General features: G+C 34.9%; 1 protein-coding gene across 1 annotated transcript in view; it reads right to left on the reverse strand.

Moving 5' to 3' along the window:
- The window catches only part of LOC130862846 (probable ATP-dependent RNA helicase DDX60), an 83,289-nt gene that overhangs the window by 39,878 nt on the left and 25,516 nt on the right, over positions 1-17,895 (reverse strand). The window contains exons 10-16 of the mRNA XM_057752671.1: positions 15,440-15,545; positions 14,896-15,011; positions 13,033-13,193; positions 8,849-9,101; positions 6,165-6,331; positions 5,537-5,695; positions 1,357-1,506 (exon numbers count right to left, since the gene is read on the reverse strand). Of these exons, the coding sequence (XP_057608654.1) occupies positions 1,357-1,506; positions 5,537-5,695; positions 6,165-6,331; positions 8,849-9,101; positions 13,033-13,193; positions 14,896-15,011; positions 15,440-15,545 (1,112 nt within the window). The remainder of the gene's footprint in view (positions 1-1,356; positions 1,507-5,536; positions 5,696-6,164; positions 6,332-8,848; positions 9,102-13,032; positions 13,194-14,895; positions 15,012-15,439; positions 15,546-17,895) is intronic.

Below are 17,895 nucleotides of genomic sequence, written 5' to 3' on the forward strand. Positions count from 1 at the left end.
GATTCTCTCAGTGATGAACTGTGCTGTGGAAGTGTAAACTAAAATAAACCCTTTCTTCCCAAAGTTTCTTAGATCATGGTATTTTATCACAGCAATAGGAACAAACACTAATAAAGACAACCCCAAATGAAAATGTGAATAATACTGATTATACAAAAATTTAAATACTATCATTGGTATGAATAACTATAATACGCTAAGGTAAAAGCCTGATCCATAAATGAACATTTCATTACAGTTCATAAAAAAGATATATTATATGTTACAGAAAAGTTGATGAATTAGTAAAAGGGCCAACTCTTCCAATGTAAAAAGTAAGCAAATGTATTCTCAGGTACATCATAAATAAAGAAATACCACAGACCAAAAGGCATGCATAATAATACTGCCCAAATCACTAGTCAAAAAAATTCACATCTAAATATAAAAATATAAACATCTAAAATTCTACTACCTCTGAATTCTGAAGCTCACAGAATGATAACAGAAAGCTTGAAAAAGATCTGAGATTTCATCTCACTCCAAATAGAATAGTTAAATCAAAACAAATGTTAACAGTTGGAAGAAAATATGTGGAAAGGAGTACCCTTAGCCACTATGTGTAAGAGTTTTAACTGGTATACCCATTATATAAATCATTACTGAGGTTTCACAAAGCATGAGAAATGAAACACTCATGGCCTAGATACATCACTTCTTTGTGAGTATATACCCAAAGGTCTTCAAGTCTTACTAAAGAGATATGTGAACATTCATGTTCATATTTCCACTATCCCAATAGCAGTCTTGATGTCCAACAATAAATTAATAGAGAAAGAAAATGTTCAACTATACAATTCTACTCAAAATTGAATGAAACAATGTTGTTCATAGAAATGTGGATGGAGCTTGGAATTATTATATTAATTAAGCAAAATAGCATATTCAGAAAGACAAATACCATATGTTTTCTCTTATATTTTGTTCATAAAATTTAGTTTTTAGAATATGTATATGTATAATATGGATGAGAGTAGATATAAGTCATGAAAGTAGAAAAGAAATCATGAAAGGAGAAATAAGTCATAAAAGGGAAGAGAAATAAGGTAAAAGATTATTACCATTGAAAATGGAATGGGGCTACAGAAGAATTTAGGGGAGCAGTGGAGGGGATTATATTGTAGGAGAAGGGAGTAGTGAAGGAGGGTCAAAAAATTAAAAAAAAAATTATGTACGAAGATTATATTAGGAAGCCCATTACTTTGTATGCTAATTTTAACTAGTGAAAATGAATAAATGGATCTGCTACATATCCATGTCTAATATTTCTGAATAAGTTCTGACATGAAAAAAATATTACATGCCCTGGATCCCTACCTTTGATGGTGCAACATACACAACCACGCCTTCGTCACTCTCCTTCAGCACCTTCTCCATGCAGTAGTAGGAAGCATAGGTTTTTCCAGAGGATGTGGGGGCAACAATCACTGCAGACTCGTAGTTATCCACCACATCCAGTAGCTCTCGCTGCAAGGGTCACACCATGATTAGTGTCAATCAAACAAGTCATTTGCTACCCAAATAGACCACTCTTTTTCCATTTATGATTTTTTTCTGAACCTCAATAGTGGAAAGGTGTGGACTCCCCAAAAAATTAAAAGGAAACTCATAGACAACTCATTCCTTCAGATGATACAATTTGTTTGTTTTAGCAGCTGAGAGATGAGTTGGATGTGTGAAAATGTGGTAGAAAGACTAAAAATAGAGGGAATCAGTAAGGAGGGCACTAAAACAAGTATGTGTATTGACAAAAATGTGATCAAAGTATAAAACATACATGGAAAAAAGACCATAATGACACATTTTTTTGTGCAATGAGTATATGATAATATTTTTTAAAAATCACTCAAAAATAGTGTCATAAAAAGGTTGTATTACTAGAAAGGTTGTTATTAATAGTTAGGAGTACAGAGAGTCTTTGAGAAATACAGTTGTTGGAACCAGCCAACCCACATTTTTATAGCACTAAGCAAATGGTTGAGGTGCAGAAAGAGCAAAGATTCTTCACTTTGCTGCTTATTCTTGATGGGAAACTATTTGGGAGCAACATCTTTGCATCTTATGATTTTCTTCATCAAGATGATGAGTAGTAAAAAGAATGGAAAACCTTTGGGAAGTACAGAAGACAGAAAGTACTCCCAGATGACAACCTGCCCATCCCATGAATCAAGTCCACGTATAACACACTTCAGAATGAAAGAAGCATAAAAGAATTAGAAGGTTTGTGAACAGTAAGAGTAAATTTGATTGCCCTATAGTCTACACTGAAATAAGTAATTAGTTACCTGCTCATAGAAAATCAGCATTTTGTAAAGGAACCCCAATATTAACGTAAGAAAAGGCTCATGCTGCAGTTTGCATGTGGTATTAAGTTTCCATGGAATCCTGGAATCCTGTCCCCATGTTGAAGATATTTGGAGTAATTAAAATCTTTAAGAACTAAAGTATACCTAGAAGTCCATAGGTCACTATGAATAATAGCTTTGGGACGTGAAAGATTTGTTATACAATGCCTCAGCCAAACTGTTTTTCTCTGATTCTTGCTTTCATTATTATGCTCTCTCACACCAGCTGCCCCACCACAATGTATTGCCATTTTGTTGTAAAATTGCCACTGGAAGCCAGGCCAGTGGGGCCATCCAATCTCTGCTGTTAAAACTGGAAATGGAAGGCAAATAAGCATCTTTACATTTAAGCTAGGCTGCCTTGGGTTTTTCATTACATTTAATTAGAAGTGGTTTACAAAATCTAAACTGAATGGGACAACTATTCAGACTGAACCTATAAAATCACATTTGCATAAGTAAATAATGCTCAACATATCAAATGTGTGTGTATGTGTGTGTGTATGCATGCATCATGTGTGCTGTGGAATGATGATCTTGTGCCCTGTAAAGATTTATCAGTTGCATTGCTTTAATAAAATGCTGATTGGCCAATAGCCAGGAAGGAAGTATAGACAGGGCAACCAGAACAGGAGCATTCTGGGAAGAGAAAAGGCTGAGTCCACAGTTGTCATCCAGACACACAGGAAGCAAAATGAGAATAGCTTGCTGATAAAAGGCACCACGCCACATGGCTAACACAAGCAAGAATTATGAGCTAATATCAGTTATAAGAATTAATAAGAAATCTGAGCTAACAGGCCAACAAGTTTATGATTAATGTAGACTTCTGTGTGTTTCAGTGGGACTGAATGACTTTGGGAACAGGCAAGACAGAAACCCCTGTCAACAAAATGGTGCCAATGTGGCAAATAAAAACACTTAAAACCTAAGAGATTTTGAGAAGGAATCTAGACACAAAAAGGAGCAGAGTTAAGCATAGCTTCTTGGTAACAGCATTTTCTCAGGTGGGCTCTGTTTGCTATAGGCAAGTGTGTCTCACTTAAGAGAGGCCTCCTGATTCAGCTTTAGCTGAAAATACCTTGCATTCTTTTTAAGAGGCTCTACTCCAAAGCACTTAAATGGTGTTCATGAATAGCATGCTTTTTGGTGGTGGCAGGGACCTTGAAACTTCATAGAGTTGTGGCAATAAACATGGCTCCCGTCAGTACTTTTGCCATAAAGCTAGACTCTTAGAAACCTAAGGAATGTGGTGAATACAGCCAGCAAAGCCATGGCTTTAACTTTAGCCAAATCGCTTAGCAAATTAAAGACTCATGTGGTCAGAAAAAGAGAGATAGTTTTAGATGAAGAAAACCTCTGAATGGAACACAGTGTGTTTAAAAATTATGTAGGCTTGGGAGAAAAAAAATGAAGACCTTTAAAAAAAAAAGGAAAAGATTAGTTGGGTGTGGTAGTGGACACCATTATTCCCAGTACTTGAGAAGTAAAGGAAGGCAGATTTCTGTGAGTTCAAGGACAGCTTGCTCTACAGAGTGAGTTCCAGGACAGCCAAAAATATACACAGAGAACCTTTTCCCCAAAAAACCAAAATTTAAAAATCAAAACAAAATAAAGCCACATAAAGCTGGAAAATACACAGAGATTTTGGATACTGTATATTGTTGTGTTGTCTTTGAATTGTTTGCTTTCTGACGGAGGAGTATCTGCTGATAAAAAAAAATTTGATTATAAATACTATTGGATTAATCCAACAAATATATTTTGAAAATGCCTTAAATTCAAAATTTAAGTCAAAAGATATGTTACTTTGGAGAAGAGGTTTTGCTTTGTTTCCACAGGAAATGAGAGGCTGTGGATTCAGTCGAGGCTAAGAATAATCATGTTTGTTCAAGGAAGACCCCTGAGAAATCTCTGATAAGAGAAGATGGCCCAGATGTCTGAGTTCAACATCCACAACAGTCTTAAGACTGCTAGCTGAGATAGTCAAGCCTCACAGAATATTCCAGTCAAGACTTGACCATAATTCAAAATTTTCTTTAGGTCCCTGTGAGATTATCAGCAACCCCAATCAGCAGGAAGTAGCCTGGAAAACTATGCCAAAATACCCCCCCCCCAAAAAAAAGGATTGTGAATGTTTTTCTTTGTTTAGAGTGTTGGTTACAAGCTGTTACAGATAGTGGTCAGGAAGAGAGCTAAACAAAGGAGATTAGATTAAGAGTTCTTGTTTTGAAAAGGGGGGGGGAGTAAGTGCTGTGGGACAATGATCTTTTACCCTGTAAAGATTTATCAGTTGTATTGCTTTAATAAAATGCCAATTAACCAGTAGTCAGGCAAAAACTATAGACAGTGCAACCAGAACATGAAAATTCTGAGAAGAGGAAAAGCTGAGTCCACAGTTATTATCCAGAGACAGAGGAAGCAAGATGAGATCGCCTCACTGATAAAAGGTACAAAGCTAACACAGACAAGAACTATGGGCTAATATAAGTTATAAGAATTAATGAGAAGCCTGAGCTAATAGTTCAACCAGTTCATGATTAATGTAGACCTCTGTGTATTTCTTTGGGACTGAATGACTGTGGGACTGGGAGGAAAAGAAACTTCTGTCAACAAGAATATATATTTCAATGTGTGCAGAAGTGATTACTTCCAGATTTTGTATTCATCAATATTTAACTTATATGTGTTTACAGAAATATAGCTAGAATAGTAGTTTGTACAGTCTATAAATACATAAGCAATTTTCTCTCTGTTTAAACTACACAAATTTCTTCATGAGCATTTATATTGTTTACATATAAAATTCTATTGAAAGAGAGAAAACCCAGAGCCTGGTCCAGAGTGATAATAACTGTATAGCACAGACACTACTAAACTTTGAATCTATGCATGTGAATTCATATAATATCTTGCCAAGGAAATGGCCTATATAGTAAATGAAAAAAATTAGTTAAAATGAGACATTTTAATAACAATGATTTTAAGTAAAACAGATTTAAGTGAAATAACTCAATATTATGAAGTCCACAACAAGTACAAATATTAACAAACACACAGAAAGAGAAAGCTGTAATGATAAGAAATTCCATGGTACATGATTACAAATACATGATTCCAAAATGTAAGAATAATTTTATTCATATTTTTACCTGCCATTCATCAGGAATAAAATCTTGAACCCTGGGGTCTGGATCTTTTCGTTCTTCTCGTATCAAATGGTGACCCATATATTGTAGTTGGAAGCGAACTGGTCCAATTCCAATTGAATGTTTATTCTTCTTTGTCATTTTTATGTCATCTGCTGCATTCTGTATTGTTTGAAAAGATGATTTTAAAGGCTATTTAAGTTTTATCATCATTTAAATAATGTTTATGAACTTCTATATGACAGCAATTTTAGTCACCCTTTAGAAACCATTAAATACAATACAACTTTTCTGAAATACAAGTAAATCAGTAGATATCAAGATTTTCAAATGTTTACTCTAAGATTTGTAGCTACATCCTGACATATTTAATTCAACACTATTATATATTTGAGCTGTTTTATGGAATTATCGGAATAATTAAAAGACTGCAGAAATAATTTGAAATTAGTGTGATTCTCAAGCTGTTTAAAAATTTTCTAGTGCTTGAACAATTCAACTTTGGCAGGTGGATTAAATAAGATGATATTTTCTATTAAAAGTAAACATAAAAGGGATGACTGTATTTGAAGGATTCTTTTTGTATAACAAATAATTACTGAGTTAAAATAAAGCTATCACAATATGTTACCTGAGTTGGATACAAAGAATTTGCTAGCTCATCAAATCCTAAATATATTAGACATCTAGCTATGAGTTTCTTATCTGCTTCTTGCAGAAGTTCAGAGTGTTTGTCCAATAAGGAATGGATTCTCTTCATCATATCGACAGCTATGCTTAAGTCCTTCGTGGTTTCACCTTGGTACAAGATATAAATAATAAAATTGTTATAAAAGCCATCAAAATAGCAAATGCTTATTAACAATGATCAATTATCTAGCCTATCATTCTTCATTACTGTTTCTGAAACTCACTGTCTTACTCACCATTAATGAATGTTTGAGAATAGAAAGGAGTAGATAAAAATCCTACATTTCACAATTCATGTATTATTAAAATTGAAGTTTCTAAAATTTTGTGGTAAATTATATTTTCTTTGTCTCTTATTGCAATATCTCCTCTGCTAAAAGAAAATATCTGCATGATTTTAAATACAAAGTTATAATCTTAGTAACATTCATTTAGCTCTGTGGTCCACAGAGAAATACTGGATATAAATCCTGAATCCATTTGCTCAGTGCAATCCATTTGTTCCAGCTATCATATTCAGACTCTTCCCTAGCATCAACCACACTGTTTATTATCTCCTGTGCTAACATCTGCATGTTCACATCTGTTTTGGTTCTGCCTTTCTTTTAGTTGCTGCACACTCTCACCTATTAAACAAGTACTTCCAATCCCATATTGAAAGCTATTAAACAAGAGAATACCTAGTAAATTAAACAAAGGTCTTTCCCCTCAGGAACGTTCAGTTCACTCACACAGTATATGATATGTGATTGGCCCATACCAAACATTAGAAACTAGAAATTATGTGAGTCTGATTGCTGAGGAAGAGTTTATGGAAAGATATTTCATGAACTGGATGTGGAGGATAAGTAAAGTCTGGTTGTTGGAAAAGAAAGGACATGGACTATTGTAGCAGTTTCTACTCTTAATTTCTCTGTTCACCATGTAGTTCCAAAGATTCCTTATTTATGTCTCTGTGGTCCTGGCAAGCCTACATAACCTAGGAAAAAGTATGTTTCCTGGCCCACTTAGTGGTTAAATTCTATGACTAAATTCTGACTAAGAATATCTGAGTATAAGATTTTGTGGCCAGAAAAGTTCATGAAAAGAAAGAGAGCTGAAGAGATGTCTCAGTGGTAAGAGCAGTCACCAATCTTACAGAGTGGGATTCCCAGAAACATCAGAAGCCTCTCAACCACCTGGAACTCCAATTTCAGGGAATTTGATGCCTTCCTCTGCATCTGTGGACACCTACACACACACACACACACACACACACACCACATGCACACACACACGCACACACCACATGCACACACACACATACACAGAAACACATAAAATAAATAAAAATAATAAATCGGAGAACACTTCAGTGTGAGGAGAGTAAGATAGAGCAATGTAAATGATTTATAAAAGCTCATAATTCTTGGCATGGGCACAAGGACATTGAACTTCTGACCTTTCCTAGAAGTACATTGTTCCTTAAGAGCCTGTCTGTGCTTCTACCACTAACCATGGGTACTGTTCAAATTCTTAATGCTGGACAGAAGAACCTAGAAATCCCAGCTTGGACTCTGCTATTAGTCTATAGAGCCTACAAAGAGTCTCTAAATGAAATAAAGCACAATATTCATTAAGCCACTCTAAATTCTGATCAATATCGATAGTATCCAGCTGCAAATCCTGATTCAGTATCTTGGTTTGAAAGAAAGATAAACACTTGCTAAGGCACATAGTACACCTCTAACCAGTTTACACATCTCTACCTATTTAGTCCTACTTTATCCTTATCATCCCCATTCTCTTTCTTTGTTTATCCTATGTCCTTCCATAGAAATGTAAAGGAGAGTACATGAAATTGCCTCTGCAACTTTGGAAGAAGTCTGTATGGTAGGGGTGATAAGTGTGGATGTCTGTTTGGTTGGTGTTGATTGTAAATTTTACAGGATCCAGAATCACCTGAAGGATGAACCTCTGAACATGCTTATAAGTGATTATATTTATTAGGCTAATGGATGCAAGACAATCTGTTAACTGGAAGTAGAACCAAGTGCTTTGCAGGAATTTGGGGCTAAACGAAAGAGATACTGAGCTAAGCATGCTTTCATTCATCACTCTCTGCCTTCCTATTGTGAATACGATGTGTCCAGCTGCTTCAAACTTCTGCTACTTTGATATGCCCTCCCCAACAATGAATTACACCCTTGAGCTATTAGACAAAATAAACCCTTTATTCATTAAATTGCTTTTATCAAAGTATTTTATCACAATAACTAAGGGTAAATGAAGTTAACAGGCAAAAATAAACACTAACGTATCCTGAAAAGAAAATGTTTATACTGCGGAACTCAAGAGTGAATGATGCATTCTTTTTCTTTGTCTCGGTTATTGGTTCTGCTAGTAATGCTCTCTTCCTCGTCAGCAGTTAGTTTAAAGCTATCTCCAATGTGCTTATGAATGTTCTTTGTCTTTGCTGTTGGTCACACCTCTGAGATGTCATTGCTCATTGATAAAAACCGAGGAAAGAACCCTTTATGAGTCTTACTGCACAAATTTCTAGTTAGCAGGTGACAAGCCACCATCATCACATCTCTTTGGACTCTAGTTCATCAAGGTAAGCCAACCGAATTACACCCCACACACCTTCAGCTCGGCAGTGATCCTTCCATGCTGTCAAGCAAGCCATTAACCCAACTTTTTCAGCTTGAACTTTTACTGAGTTACTTTTACATGATTTCAAAAACTCTTCCAACTTCTTCAGCCCAGAACTTAAATTCCTTTTCATCTCCTTCTCAATAGAAGATGACAGGGTATTCCATTTTTGTTCTTCTCTTTGTTCTTCCTTGGCAATCAACCTTTTCTTATTCTCTCTAGCAATTTTGTCAGCCTTGGTCTCCTGCCCAAATGGTAAGAAACACAATTTGTGATGAGACAGAACTATTCCAAATTGACATTTCTTGAGTGAAATGTTATTTTAAGTATTCTCAGATGATTTTGACCATCACCCCATACTTGAATAGTCATAAAATTATTTTTTAAATTAAGACTCTGATGATTGAAAACAATAATTCAACTCAGTGACTAAAAAGACTTGTAGATAACTTCCTAAATTTTAATGTAGTAGTAAATATAAAAGGGCAAATGTATTAAAATCAAAGAGATGTTACAAAGATTCTATAATGTCTCTATGCAGTGACGCCTGTTATTCTCTCTGGGGCTGCATTTCTCTTACCTTTCCTACCAAGTTACTTTTTGCCTATATGTCACGATGTTTGAATCATGAAGCCTTCTCTGAATCTCATGCTCAATCACAGTGTCTCATTCCTCTGGCAAGTACCTATCCAATTACTCATCAAAGTTTACTCTGTCTAGACCTACAAGGACCATTTTTCCTCTCTATACTGAGATCCTTGAGATAAATTTGCATTGATGTTGCCAGGATTCCCTAAGCCAAAGACATTTAGTACATAATGTTTAATGAGTAAATAAGAAAAGGGGGCTGAAAGCAAAGAGTAGATAGGGATCATTATATAAACAAATGATTTGTCTTACCTAAAGACATGTTTTGAAATGATTTAAATATAATACGGACCTACTCTTATTGTGGTTTTACATGAACAAATTAGAGGGTCAGTGACATGGTTCAGCAGGTAAAGGTACTTGCCTTAGAAGCCTGATGCTCGAGTTCAGTCCCCAGAACCCATGCAAAGGTTCAAGGAGAAGACACCACAAAGTTTTCTTCTAACCTTAATATACATACTATTAGCCGCTCCACCATTGACCTCCACATAAATACTATGACATCGCCATTAACCTCCATGTATACATCATGGCATACCCCTTGTATTTACCTTCCCATACACACCATGGCACTATGTCAGATTCCCCTCTGTATGCTGTGAATATGTTTTATTAACGTTGGTTAATAAAGAAGTTGCTTTGACCTATGGCAGGGCAGAACAGAGCTAGGTAAGAAAGCTAAACTGAATGCAGAGAGAAAGAAGTCAGAGTCAGGCAGATGCCATGTAGTTGCTGAAGGAGAAAGAAGCCAGAAGCTTATCTGTAAACCATGAAGCTTATGACTTGTTACTTGGCAGCAATGCTGGCTGCCATTATGTAAATGGAGACTGCAAATTTTTGCCAGCCATCCAGACCCAAATAATCACACAGAAACTATATTAATTACCACACTCTTTGACCCATGGCTCAGGCATATTCCTAGCTAGCTCTTATATCTTAAGTTAACCCATTACTATTCATCTGTGTAACGTCACAAGGCTATGGCTTACCGGTAAACTTCTGGTATGTTTCTCCTTCATCAGCTACATGGCATCTCCCTGTCTATAGCTTCTTTCCTCCTCTACCTCTGCTTAGATTTTCTGCCTTACTATATTATGTTCTGCCATAGGCCAAAGTAACTTCTTTATTAAGCAATGGTAATAAGATATATTCACATCATACAGAGGAAAATCCCACATCATTAAGACCCACCACATATACTTATCATACAAACACAGAGAAATAATAAATAAGTTTTAAAACCAAATTACAGAATTTATGTTAGCAAAAGAATTCTAACAAAAACTTCCCATTTTTAAAGTTAGTGGATTAATATCTAAAAATTAACTTATTAAAAAGTCACATTCACAAACTACTTAATTCCAATCCATAACATTTTAGATTTCTGATCATTTAAACTTTCAAGTAGATATCCCCTATCAGTCCATTGCCATAGTTTTTCTAAACAGGACAATGGGGACTTCAGTTAATTTCACTGCTTCCTTTATCTCAAATGTGAGGACTTATTTATTACACTGCTGACCACAGAGTACATTTATAAAGAACTAATGGTGTTGGATTTCTTTGATGAGTCATTTAAAATATTTGGGATTGGGAATGGTGAAGCTTATACTTCTTTTTAGTCGACTTGTGTTGTATGGTGAGAAATTGTGCCAGTTTGTTATTTTGTAACAGAGGAAAAGAGTCAAAAAACGAAGAGGAGGAGCAGCAGGAGGAGGGGAAAAGAAGGAGGAGGAGGAAGAAAGAGTATCTTCTTTCTGCATCTTATTCTCCTCTTCCTCCTATTCCTCTTTATGCTTTACCAATTTGGGTATGAAATTGAAAATGTCGTGACCTCCTAAGAAAGAAGCAGTGATGACAAGTGTGAAGGAGCTATGAGGCTTTCTTTTGATGAGTCAGGAAAAATATGAGCCAGTCACCATTCCTCAGTGGACCTGTGAAGCAGGTCAAGGAGAAAGAATTCACACTAGCATGAACTCATGAACTAAGCATCAGGCACTCTGAGATGACTTGTGTTATTTTAAACCATTCTATGAGAGAGCTATTTGTTAATCACCCAACTGGTAGCTGTCCTTGAGAGTTGTGAAACTTAAACTCCCCAGATTAACTAGTTGGGTAATAGCAATATATATAAGTTTTTATCGTGCTAAACTTTTCCTAAACATAAGTATACAGAAATGAGAGCTTAAAAATATTTTTGTGTTTTGTAGGATCTTCACTTCTGATGACCTTGCCATGTTAACTCTCTTTGACAAGGCCACCCTGTCATTATTCCTATCTGTTGTGTCTACTAAGTTGTTTCTCTCTACAAAATATTAAACAATTGATAATCAGAGAGATTCCATGAAATAAGTGCCTTCTTTAGATCCTTAGGTCTGGAGCCTAGTAAATGCTAAGCTATCACCAAATGTTTGAAGTATAATCTTCACCTTCATCAAATTACTAATTCTAGTATTAAAATATAATCTATACTTGCAGGATAATATTATCAGAAATACTAACATATAACTCTCACGTCTAGAAGTTAATTGAACTTCCCTTTCCTGTATTTTATCATTATTTTGGCCTTTGGGTGGAAATTGGTAGAAAATAACAATACCAGTAGGATAAATAGTAAAATTAAGGGGAAGTAATCTATGTACAAAAAGAAAATGAGCAGTTTTAATTTTGTACCTTAAAAAATGATGAATGCAGTGGAATGGGAGGAGGAGAGGAAGTGTAAATTTTTGAATGGAAAAGTAAGTAAACAAATGAAATAATTTTTTGATGTGTTAAAAAATGATAACTGCATGAATTATTTAAATATTTCGAGGAAAATGCAGAAAATCTATAGAAGTCAAGCAAAGAAACCCATGTGTTTCATGTTTATTTTTTCTGAATTGGTGAAAAACTTTCTAATTTTTACTATCTGATAAAGTACGTTTCAGTATTATTGCAAAATTTTAAGCTAAACCTTTATTCTATTAATGCTTAATTTGCTTCTTTAAATAAGTATATCTTGTTACATCGAAAGGATCATTTGTAATAATTTATTTGGCATGTTAGACTCTCTTAGCAGGTACCATAATAAATATGATTATTCATTTTTGTTACTTTTCTGTGCTGTAATATAATGTTGTGACCAAGACAATTCATAAAAGAAAGTATTTATCTGAGCTTATGATTCCAGAGGGAGAAGAAACCATGATGGCCGAGTAGAGGCACGGCACCTGGAGCAAGAAGCTGAAAGTTTGCATCTTAAACTGTAAGCAGGAATGGCAAGGCTTTAAACTCTCAAAACTGGCCTTCAGTGACACACTTGCTCCAACAAGGCCAACCTTCTGAGCCTCCCCAAACAATGCCACCAACTGGCAAGCCACACATTCAAATACCTGAGACAATGGGAGACATCTCATTTAAACTACTGCATCCAAATAAAACAGAAAGGCATCTCATGGAAAGAAGCCATCAATGGGATGAACAAATACTAATTTGATAAATAATAGCAGGAAGAGCTTGTTATGATAATGGAATCTACAGAAACTTACATGTGCTTTTATGCTTCTGGACTTATTGCTATCCTTCTTCACCTTAGGACCTTGAGTTGTGATGGTCTTGGAAGAGACCGTTTCTAGTGATTTCCCATAAAGTCGTTGAAAAACATGATACTTCTGCAAACTTCTAAGATAACGGGGGTCTCTTGAAAATTCTGAAAAATAAAATACTTAAATGTAAAATTATTCTGATATCTTAGCAACATGACTTCACACCATTCCATATACAGTCACATTTTTTTTTTTTTTTAGTATAAAACACCAATTTTATCTGACTAGTTTGGTCAAATAAAGTATCTTAAATTGAGCAATCTCATTCATAGAATAACTTTAAGCATACCTACAAATGTGGCAATTTTTCAAATATCTATTGTGCTTGTGGAATTAAGCATATCATTGAATGAATGCAAGTCAAGGGTTATATCACTGGTTAACAACTCCCACCAGCTCAAACACTTTTAAATTTTTACAGCCTACTTCCAAAGGCAAATACCAAGAATGTTATTTATATTTATTTATTCAATGTATTCTCTGATAATGGATGTAATGCACTCCTATTATTTGCACTCATTCTCTTTTATATCTTTTTAAACTGTCATCTCCTCCATCTCCACACAAGTCTTTTTTCCAAATGCATTTTTGTTTTGGTTCCTGACCCATTAACTTGAGTTAGGACTGTGGGTTTGTCCACTGACTTCTACAGCTATCAATGAAGCCCTGTGAGCACACCTTTGGGTATACAACTGAAGGTAATAGTGACCCTTCTCAAGAATCCATCAGTATTAGCAGTAAGGAGTAGGGATCCATGAATAACCTTCCAGGTGTCTGGAGGAAGGTGTTGTTTTGTTTTGAAGACAAATTCTAACCATTAACTGTTATGTGCCCTGTGAATGAATTTCAGTAAAAAAAAAAAAAATCAAGAAGAAAACCATCTAAAATATCTGGTTCCTTGAATTACTGGATAGGAAAAAACAAGACCCTCATTTTGAACCCCAGCCATAGAACTGTGAGCTTAATTGTTTTTAGACTTAATATTAGACTTCAAAGAACATCCAGATTTCTTAGGCTAAAAGCTGTCTTTCCTTAACAATGTGCCAAGCTCATGAGACAAAGATTACATATGCACTCCTCTGTGTAAGGTACCTACAACCTCCATATAAATAACCACCAGGAAACAGAAGGAGAATTCTTTATTAACATCCTTCCCGTTGGCTATCCGATGTTGTATTGACTGATCTTCCCCTGTAGTGATATTTGGCTCTTATTTTAATTAATAAAGCTTGCCTAAAAATCAGAGTGCAGAACTAAGCCACTAGAAGCCAGGCAGTGTTGTCACACACCTTTAATCTCAGTACTCAGGGGACAGATCTGAACTACATGAAATTGATCCAGTCAAAAAGAGAAAAAGAGCTCACACAAAGGTCACCTCAGCATTTGGAATCACATGCCTTTAATCCCAGCATTAGGGAGCTGGGAGTGATATGGCTGGGTGGAGAGAGGAATAGAAGGCAGGAGGAGACAGGAGCTCAGTGTAGTCTGAAGCAGTCTGAGTAGCAGTGCAGTCGGAGGCAGTTAGTTAGTCTGAAGCAGTCTGTACATACAGACTGAGGACAGGGATCACTCCTTTGGTCTGAGCATTGGTAAAGGTAAGAACACTCTAGTTGCTGGTGCTTTGCTTTTCTGATCTTCAGCATCAAACCCTACATCTGACTTTGGGTTTTTATTATTAATACCAATTAGAATTTATACTACATCCACTCAAAACCTTTGATTTGTTTCCATGGTGTGCTTTTCATTTTGAAATAAAGGGCAGAGTAAAGTAGATTTAAATTTATTGAACAGAATCAGCAAGCTCACCAGTAAATTTGGCATTTTTCTTGTCATAGTCATCACTCAGGGGTCTCTGGGAATCCCAGTGCACAAGCTCATTAAATTCCTTATGCTTAATCCAGGATGTAACAATGGGATCATCACTGGGAGACAAAGAAAATATAAGCATATTTCAAATTCCATGCCTCCAAATCCAACAAATTTTATAACTTTGAAAACCATAGTTCCTATTCCTCTTCCTGGAATACAACATGTGTGGTAGAATTCAAAGAGCATTTTATTAGAAACTTCAGAAGCCAGGAACACTTCAGGTCTCCAACATTCTCAAGCATTCATTGTTGTATTAATTTAAAAATAGTGGTAGAGTGATTTGTTCCCCAATTAAAATTATACAAATGTCATAAAAATGGACAATGGGCAATATGTTGCAAATATATATTGCATGTAATTTACTATCTTAAAAGTGTCCTATTTCTGGGGATTATTCAGAAAAGGCTTTCACAAAGAATATTTAATAAATAACTATTATTCATTATGAACATGTATCTATTAAAATATATGGAAGCCTTACTTCTTCAGGAAAGGCAAGTCTTTCAAAATGTCTCCAGTAAATTCATCAACCAAACTACATGACACTGGAATAAAACTCAAGTTTTTCATCTTCTCCTGAGAACTTTCTATAAACAAAAAAAATATGATAAAGTTAAACATGAACTTTTAAGAAGGTTTAAGACAATACTTTTTCCCATATTTCACATTTAAAAGTATTTTATTCTCACTTCATTTACATTTTAATTCCAATCTTGTTCATAAAGTCATTAAGTCATTTGAAATGTAGTAGTAAATAAATAAATAATAACTAAGCAAATAGTTATATAGATTAAATAAGTAGGTGGTTAGGTGGCTAAAGAGATGAATTGATAGGTACATGGCTAGAAAGATACATTATTATGATGACAATATACTGATAGATGATAGAGAGATAAATAATAAATGATACATAATTCCTTTGGTGCTTGTGTTCAAATATTTAATCTTTTCATTTTTGTCTAATAAGTGATAGAAATTCTACAGATCGCATGCACAATGTCAAAAATGAAATAAAAATTGGATAACCAAAGGTGATGAGATTGGTATTATTATACTCCCTTTGAGACTCCTTTTGGTTTATGTACAAGTTTATGCAATAAATAAATTAAAATTGATGGATAGATGATAAGTAGGCAGATAAATTATAGGTAGGTAGATAGATAGATAGATAGATAGATAGATAGATAGATAGATAGATAGATGATAGATAGACAGACAGACAGACAGATATGCACAGTGTTCGTTGGGGCTGGTGTTGCATATCTTTGATGTCAGCACTTGGAAGGCAGAGGCAGAAGGATCAGGAACTCAAGTTCATCTCCAGCTACCTATTGAGTTCAAGACTAGTCCACACTACATAGAACCTTATTTCAAGAAACCCACAACATATAAATATACGTATACACAAAGTAAACTATGATACAGTCGGGAAAATTGACATACCCACTATATTAAATGTTATCTGTGTTTCCTTGGAAGTTTTGTGAGGTGTTTTATGTTAAAATTACCTAAAATCTTTATCTCTTCCCTGATGACTAGTGTATATAATGAAATATATAATATGAATATATATAATATGAGTAGTGTTAGCCTTCATAGAGTACATTACCCTAATCAAGTACATCAAATATAGACTTATCATCTTCCATAAGTGTAAATTTGTACCATTTGACCTACATTTCCCTATCTTCAACACTGTTCCCTCAGTAACTACCTATTTACTTTGTTCCACTTCTATGTATTCCTTTAGGCAGTGCATGTAAATGACATCACATGGCAATTTTTTTCTGTGACTAGCTTATGTCATTTCTCACAATTGTATCTTTAACCTGTTCTGTTTTCTTATGCAGTAAACTGAGCCCATGGCCTCACACATGCTAGGACACACTGCCTGTGAGGGATGTCTCAAACTTTAAGTTTGACTCTTTTTTTATTTATTTGTGGTGCCCAAACTCCCCCATTATTAGTATCCAATCAACTTTTAAATCAATTCAGTATTTTAATTTCTACAAGTTTGGTTATGACAATGAGTATTGTTTTAGAGTTTTTATTATTTTTCTCATTTCCAATTTTACATTGAATCTCTCTTAAATGTTGCCAAATTATTTTCAGAAAGTATATAATAATTGTGATATTAAAAAACAGAAGCTATCATTTCTAAGTCCACAGCTAATTGTGTTCTTAGTTATTCCTCAGCTCTTTCATAAATTCTATCAGTCTCCATCATTGCCACATAATCCTATAAAAAAATTTTTGTGATTTGTTCCTCATAATAATTTGCCAGATCATTCCAGTTACTTTCATTTACTGGATTAGAGTGGCCCTGGGGCCTCACAGTTTAACTTCCAATTTTCAAGAGTTGCTACAGGCTGCAAAATTATACAGTAATTCCTCGGTCATCTTTTCACAAACTGTTTATCAGAGCCAAAGGCCTTGGTAAATGTTAAACCAAGATTCAAAGAAATTTTGGCATTATTGCTCTGTGATTAAAGTGGCTATCTTTTGCTGTACATTTTCACTATAACTGACTCCCCTTCTGCTACATATTTGGGAATTAATTCTCACAGTTCCAAACTGTTTTTTATGCCTTTGGGATATATGTGAAAACCGTTTCCAACTGCCAGTCCTTCATTCCTCTCTTTTGGGTAAACACAGATATCTGCCTTCCTGCAGTTATATTTATCAGCAGGAATTTGGTCAGTGTTTAGAGTCAAGGAAAGAGCACTCCATTTAAGATATCCATAGATATCCAAGGACATAGAATACTACTTGCCCAAACTGCTGCTCTGGTTTTACCTCACTTATAAATAAAGAATAAAATGACCCAAAACCAACCTTATATTAAGAGATTCCTATCTCCTTATGCTCGCCTTCACCTCAGTTTACTGATTATTGTAGTTCAGGAACAACCACAACAAGAATAGCCAATAACAGCAT

This window comes from Chionomys nivalis, chromosome 20 (assembly GCF_950005125.1).
Source record: "Chionomys nivalis chromosome 20, mChiNiv1.1, whole genome shotgun sequence".
Classification (NCBI taxonomy): domain Eukaryota; kingdom Metazoa; phylum Chordata; class Mammalia; order Rodentia; family Cricetidae; genus Chionomys; species Chionomys nivalis.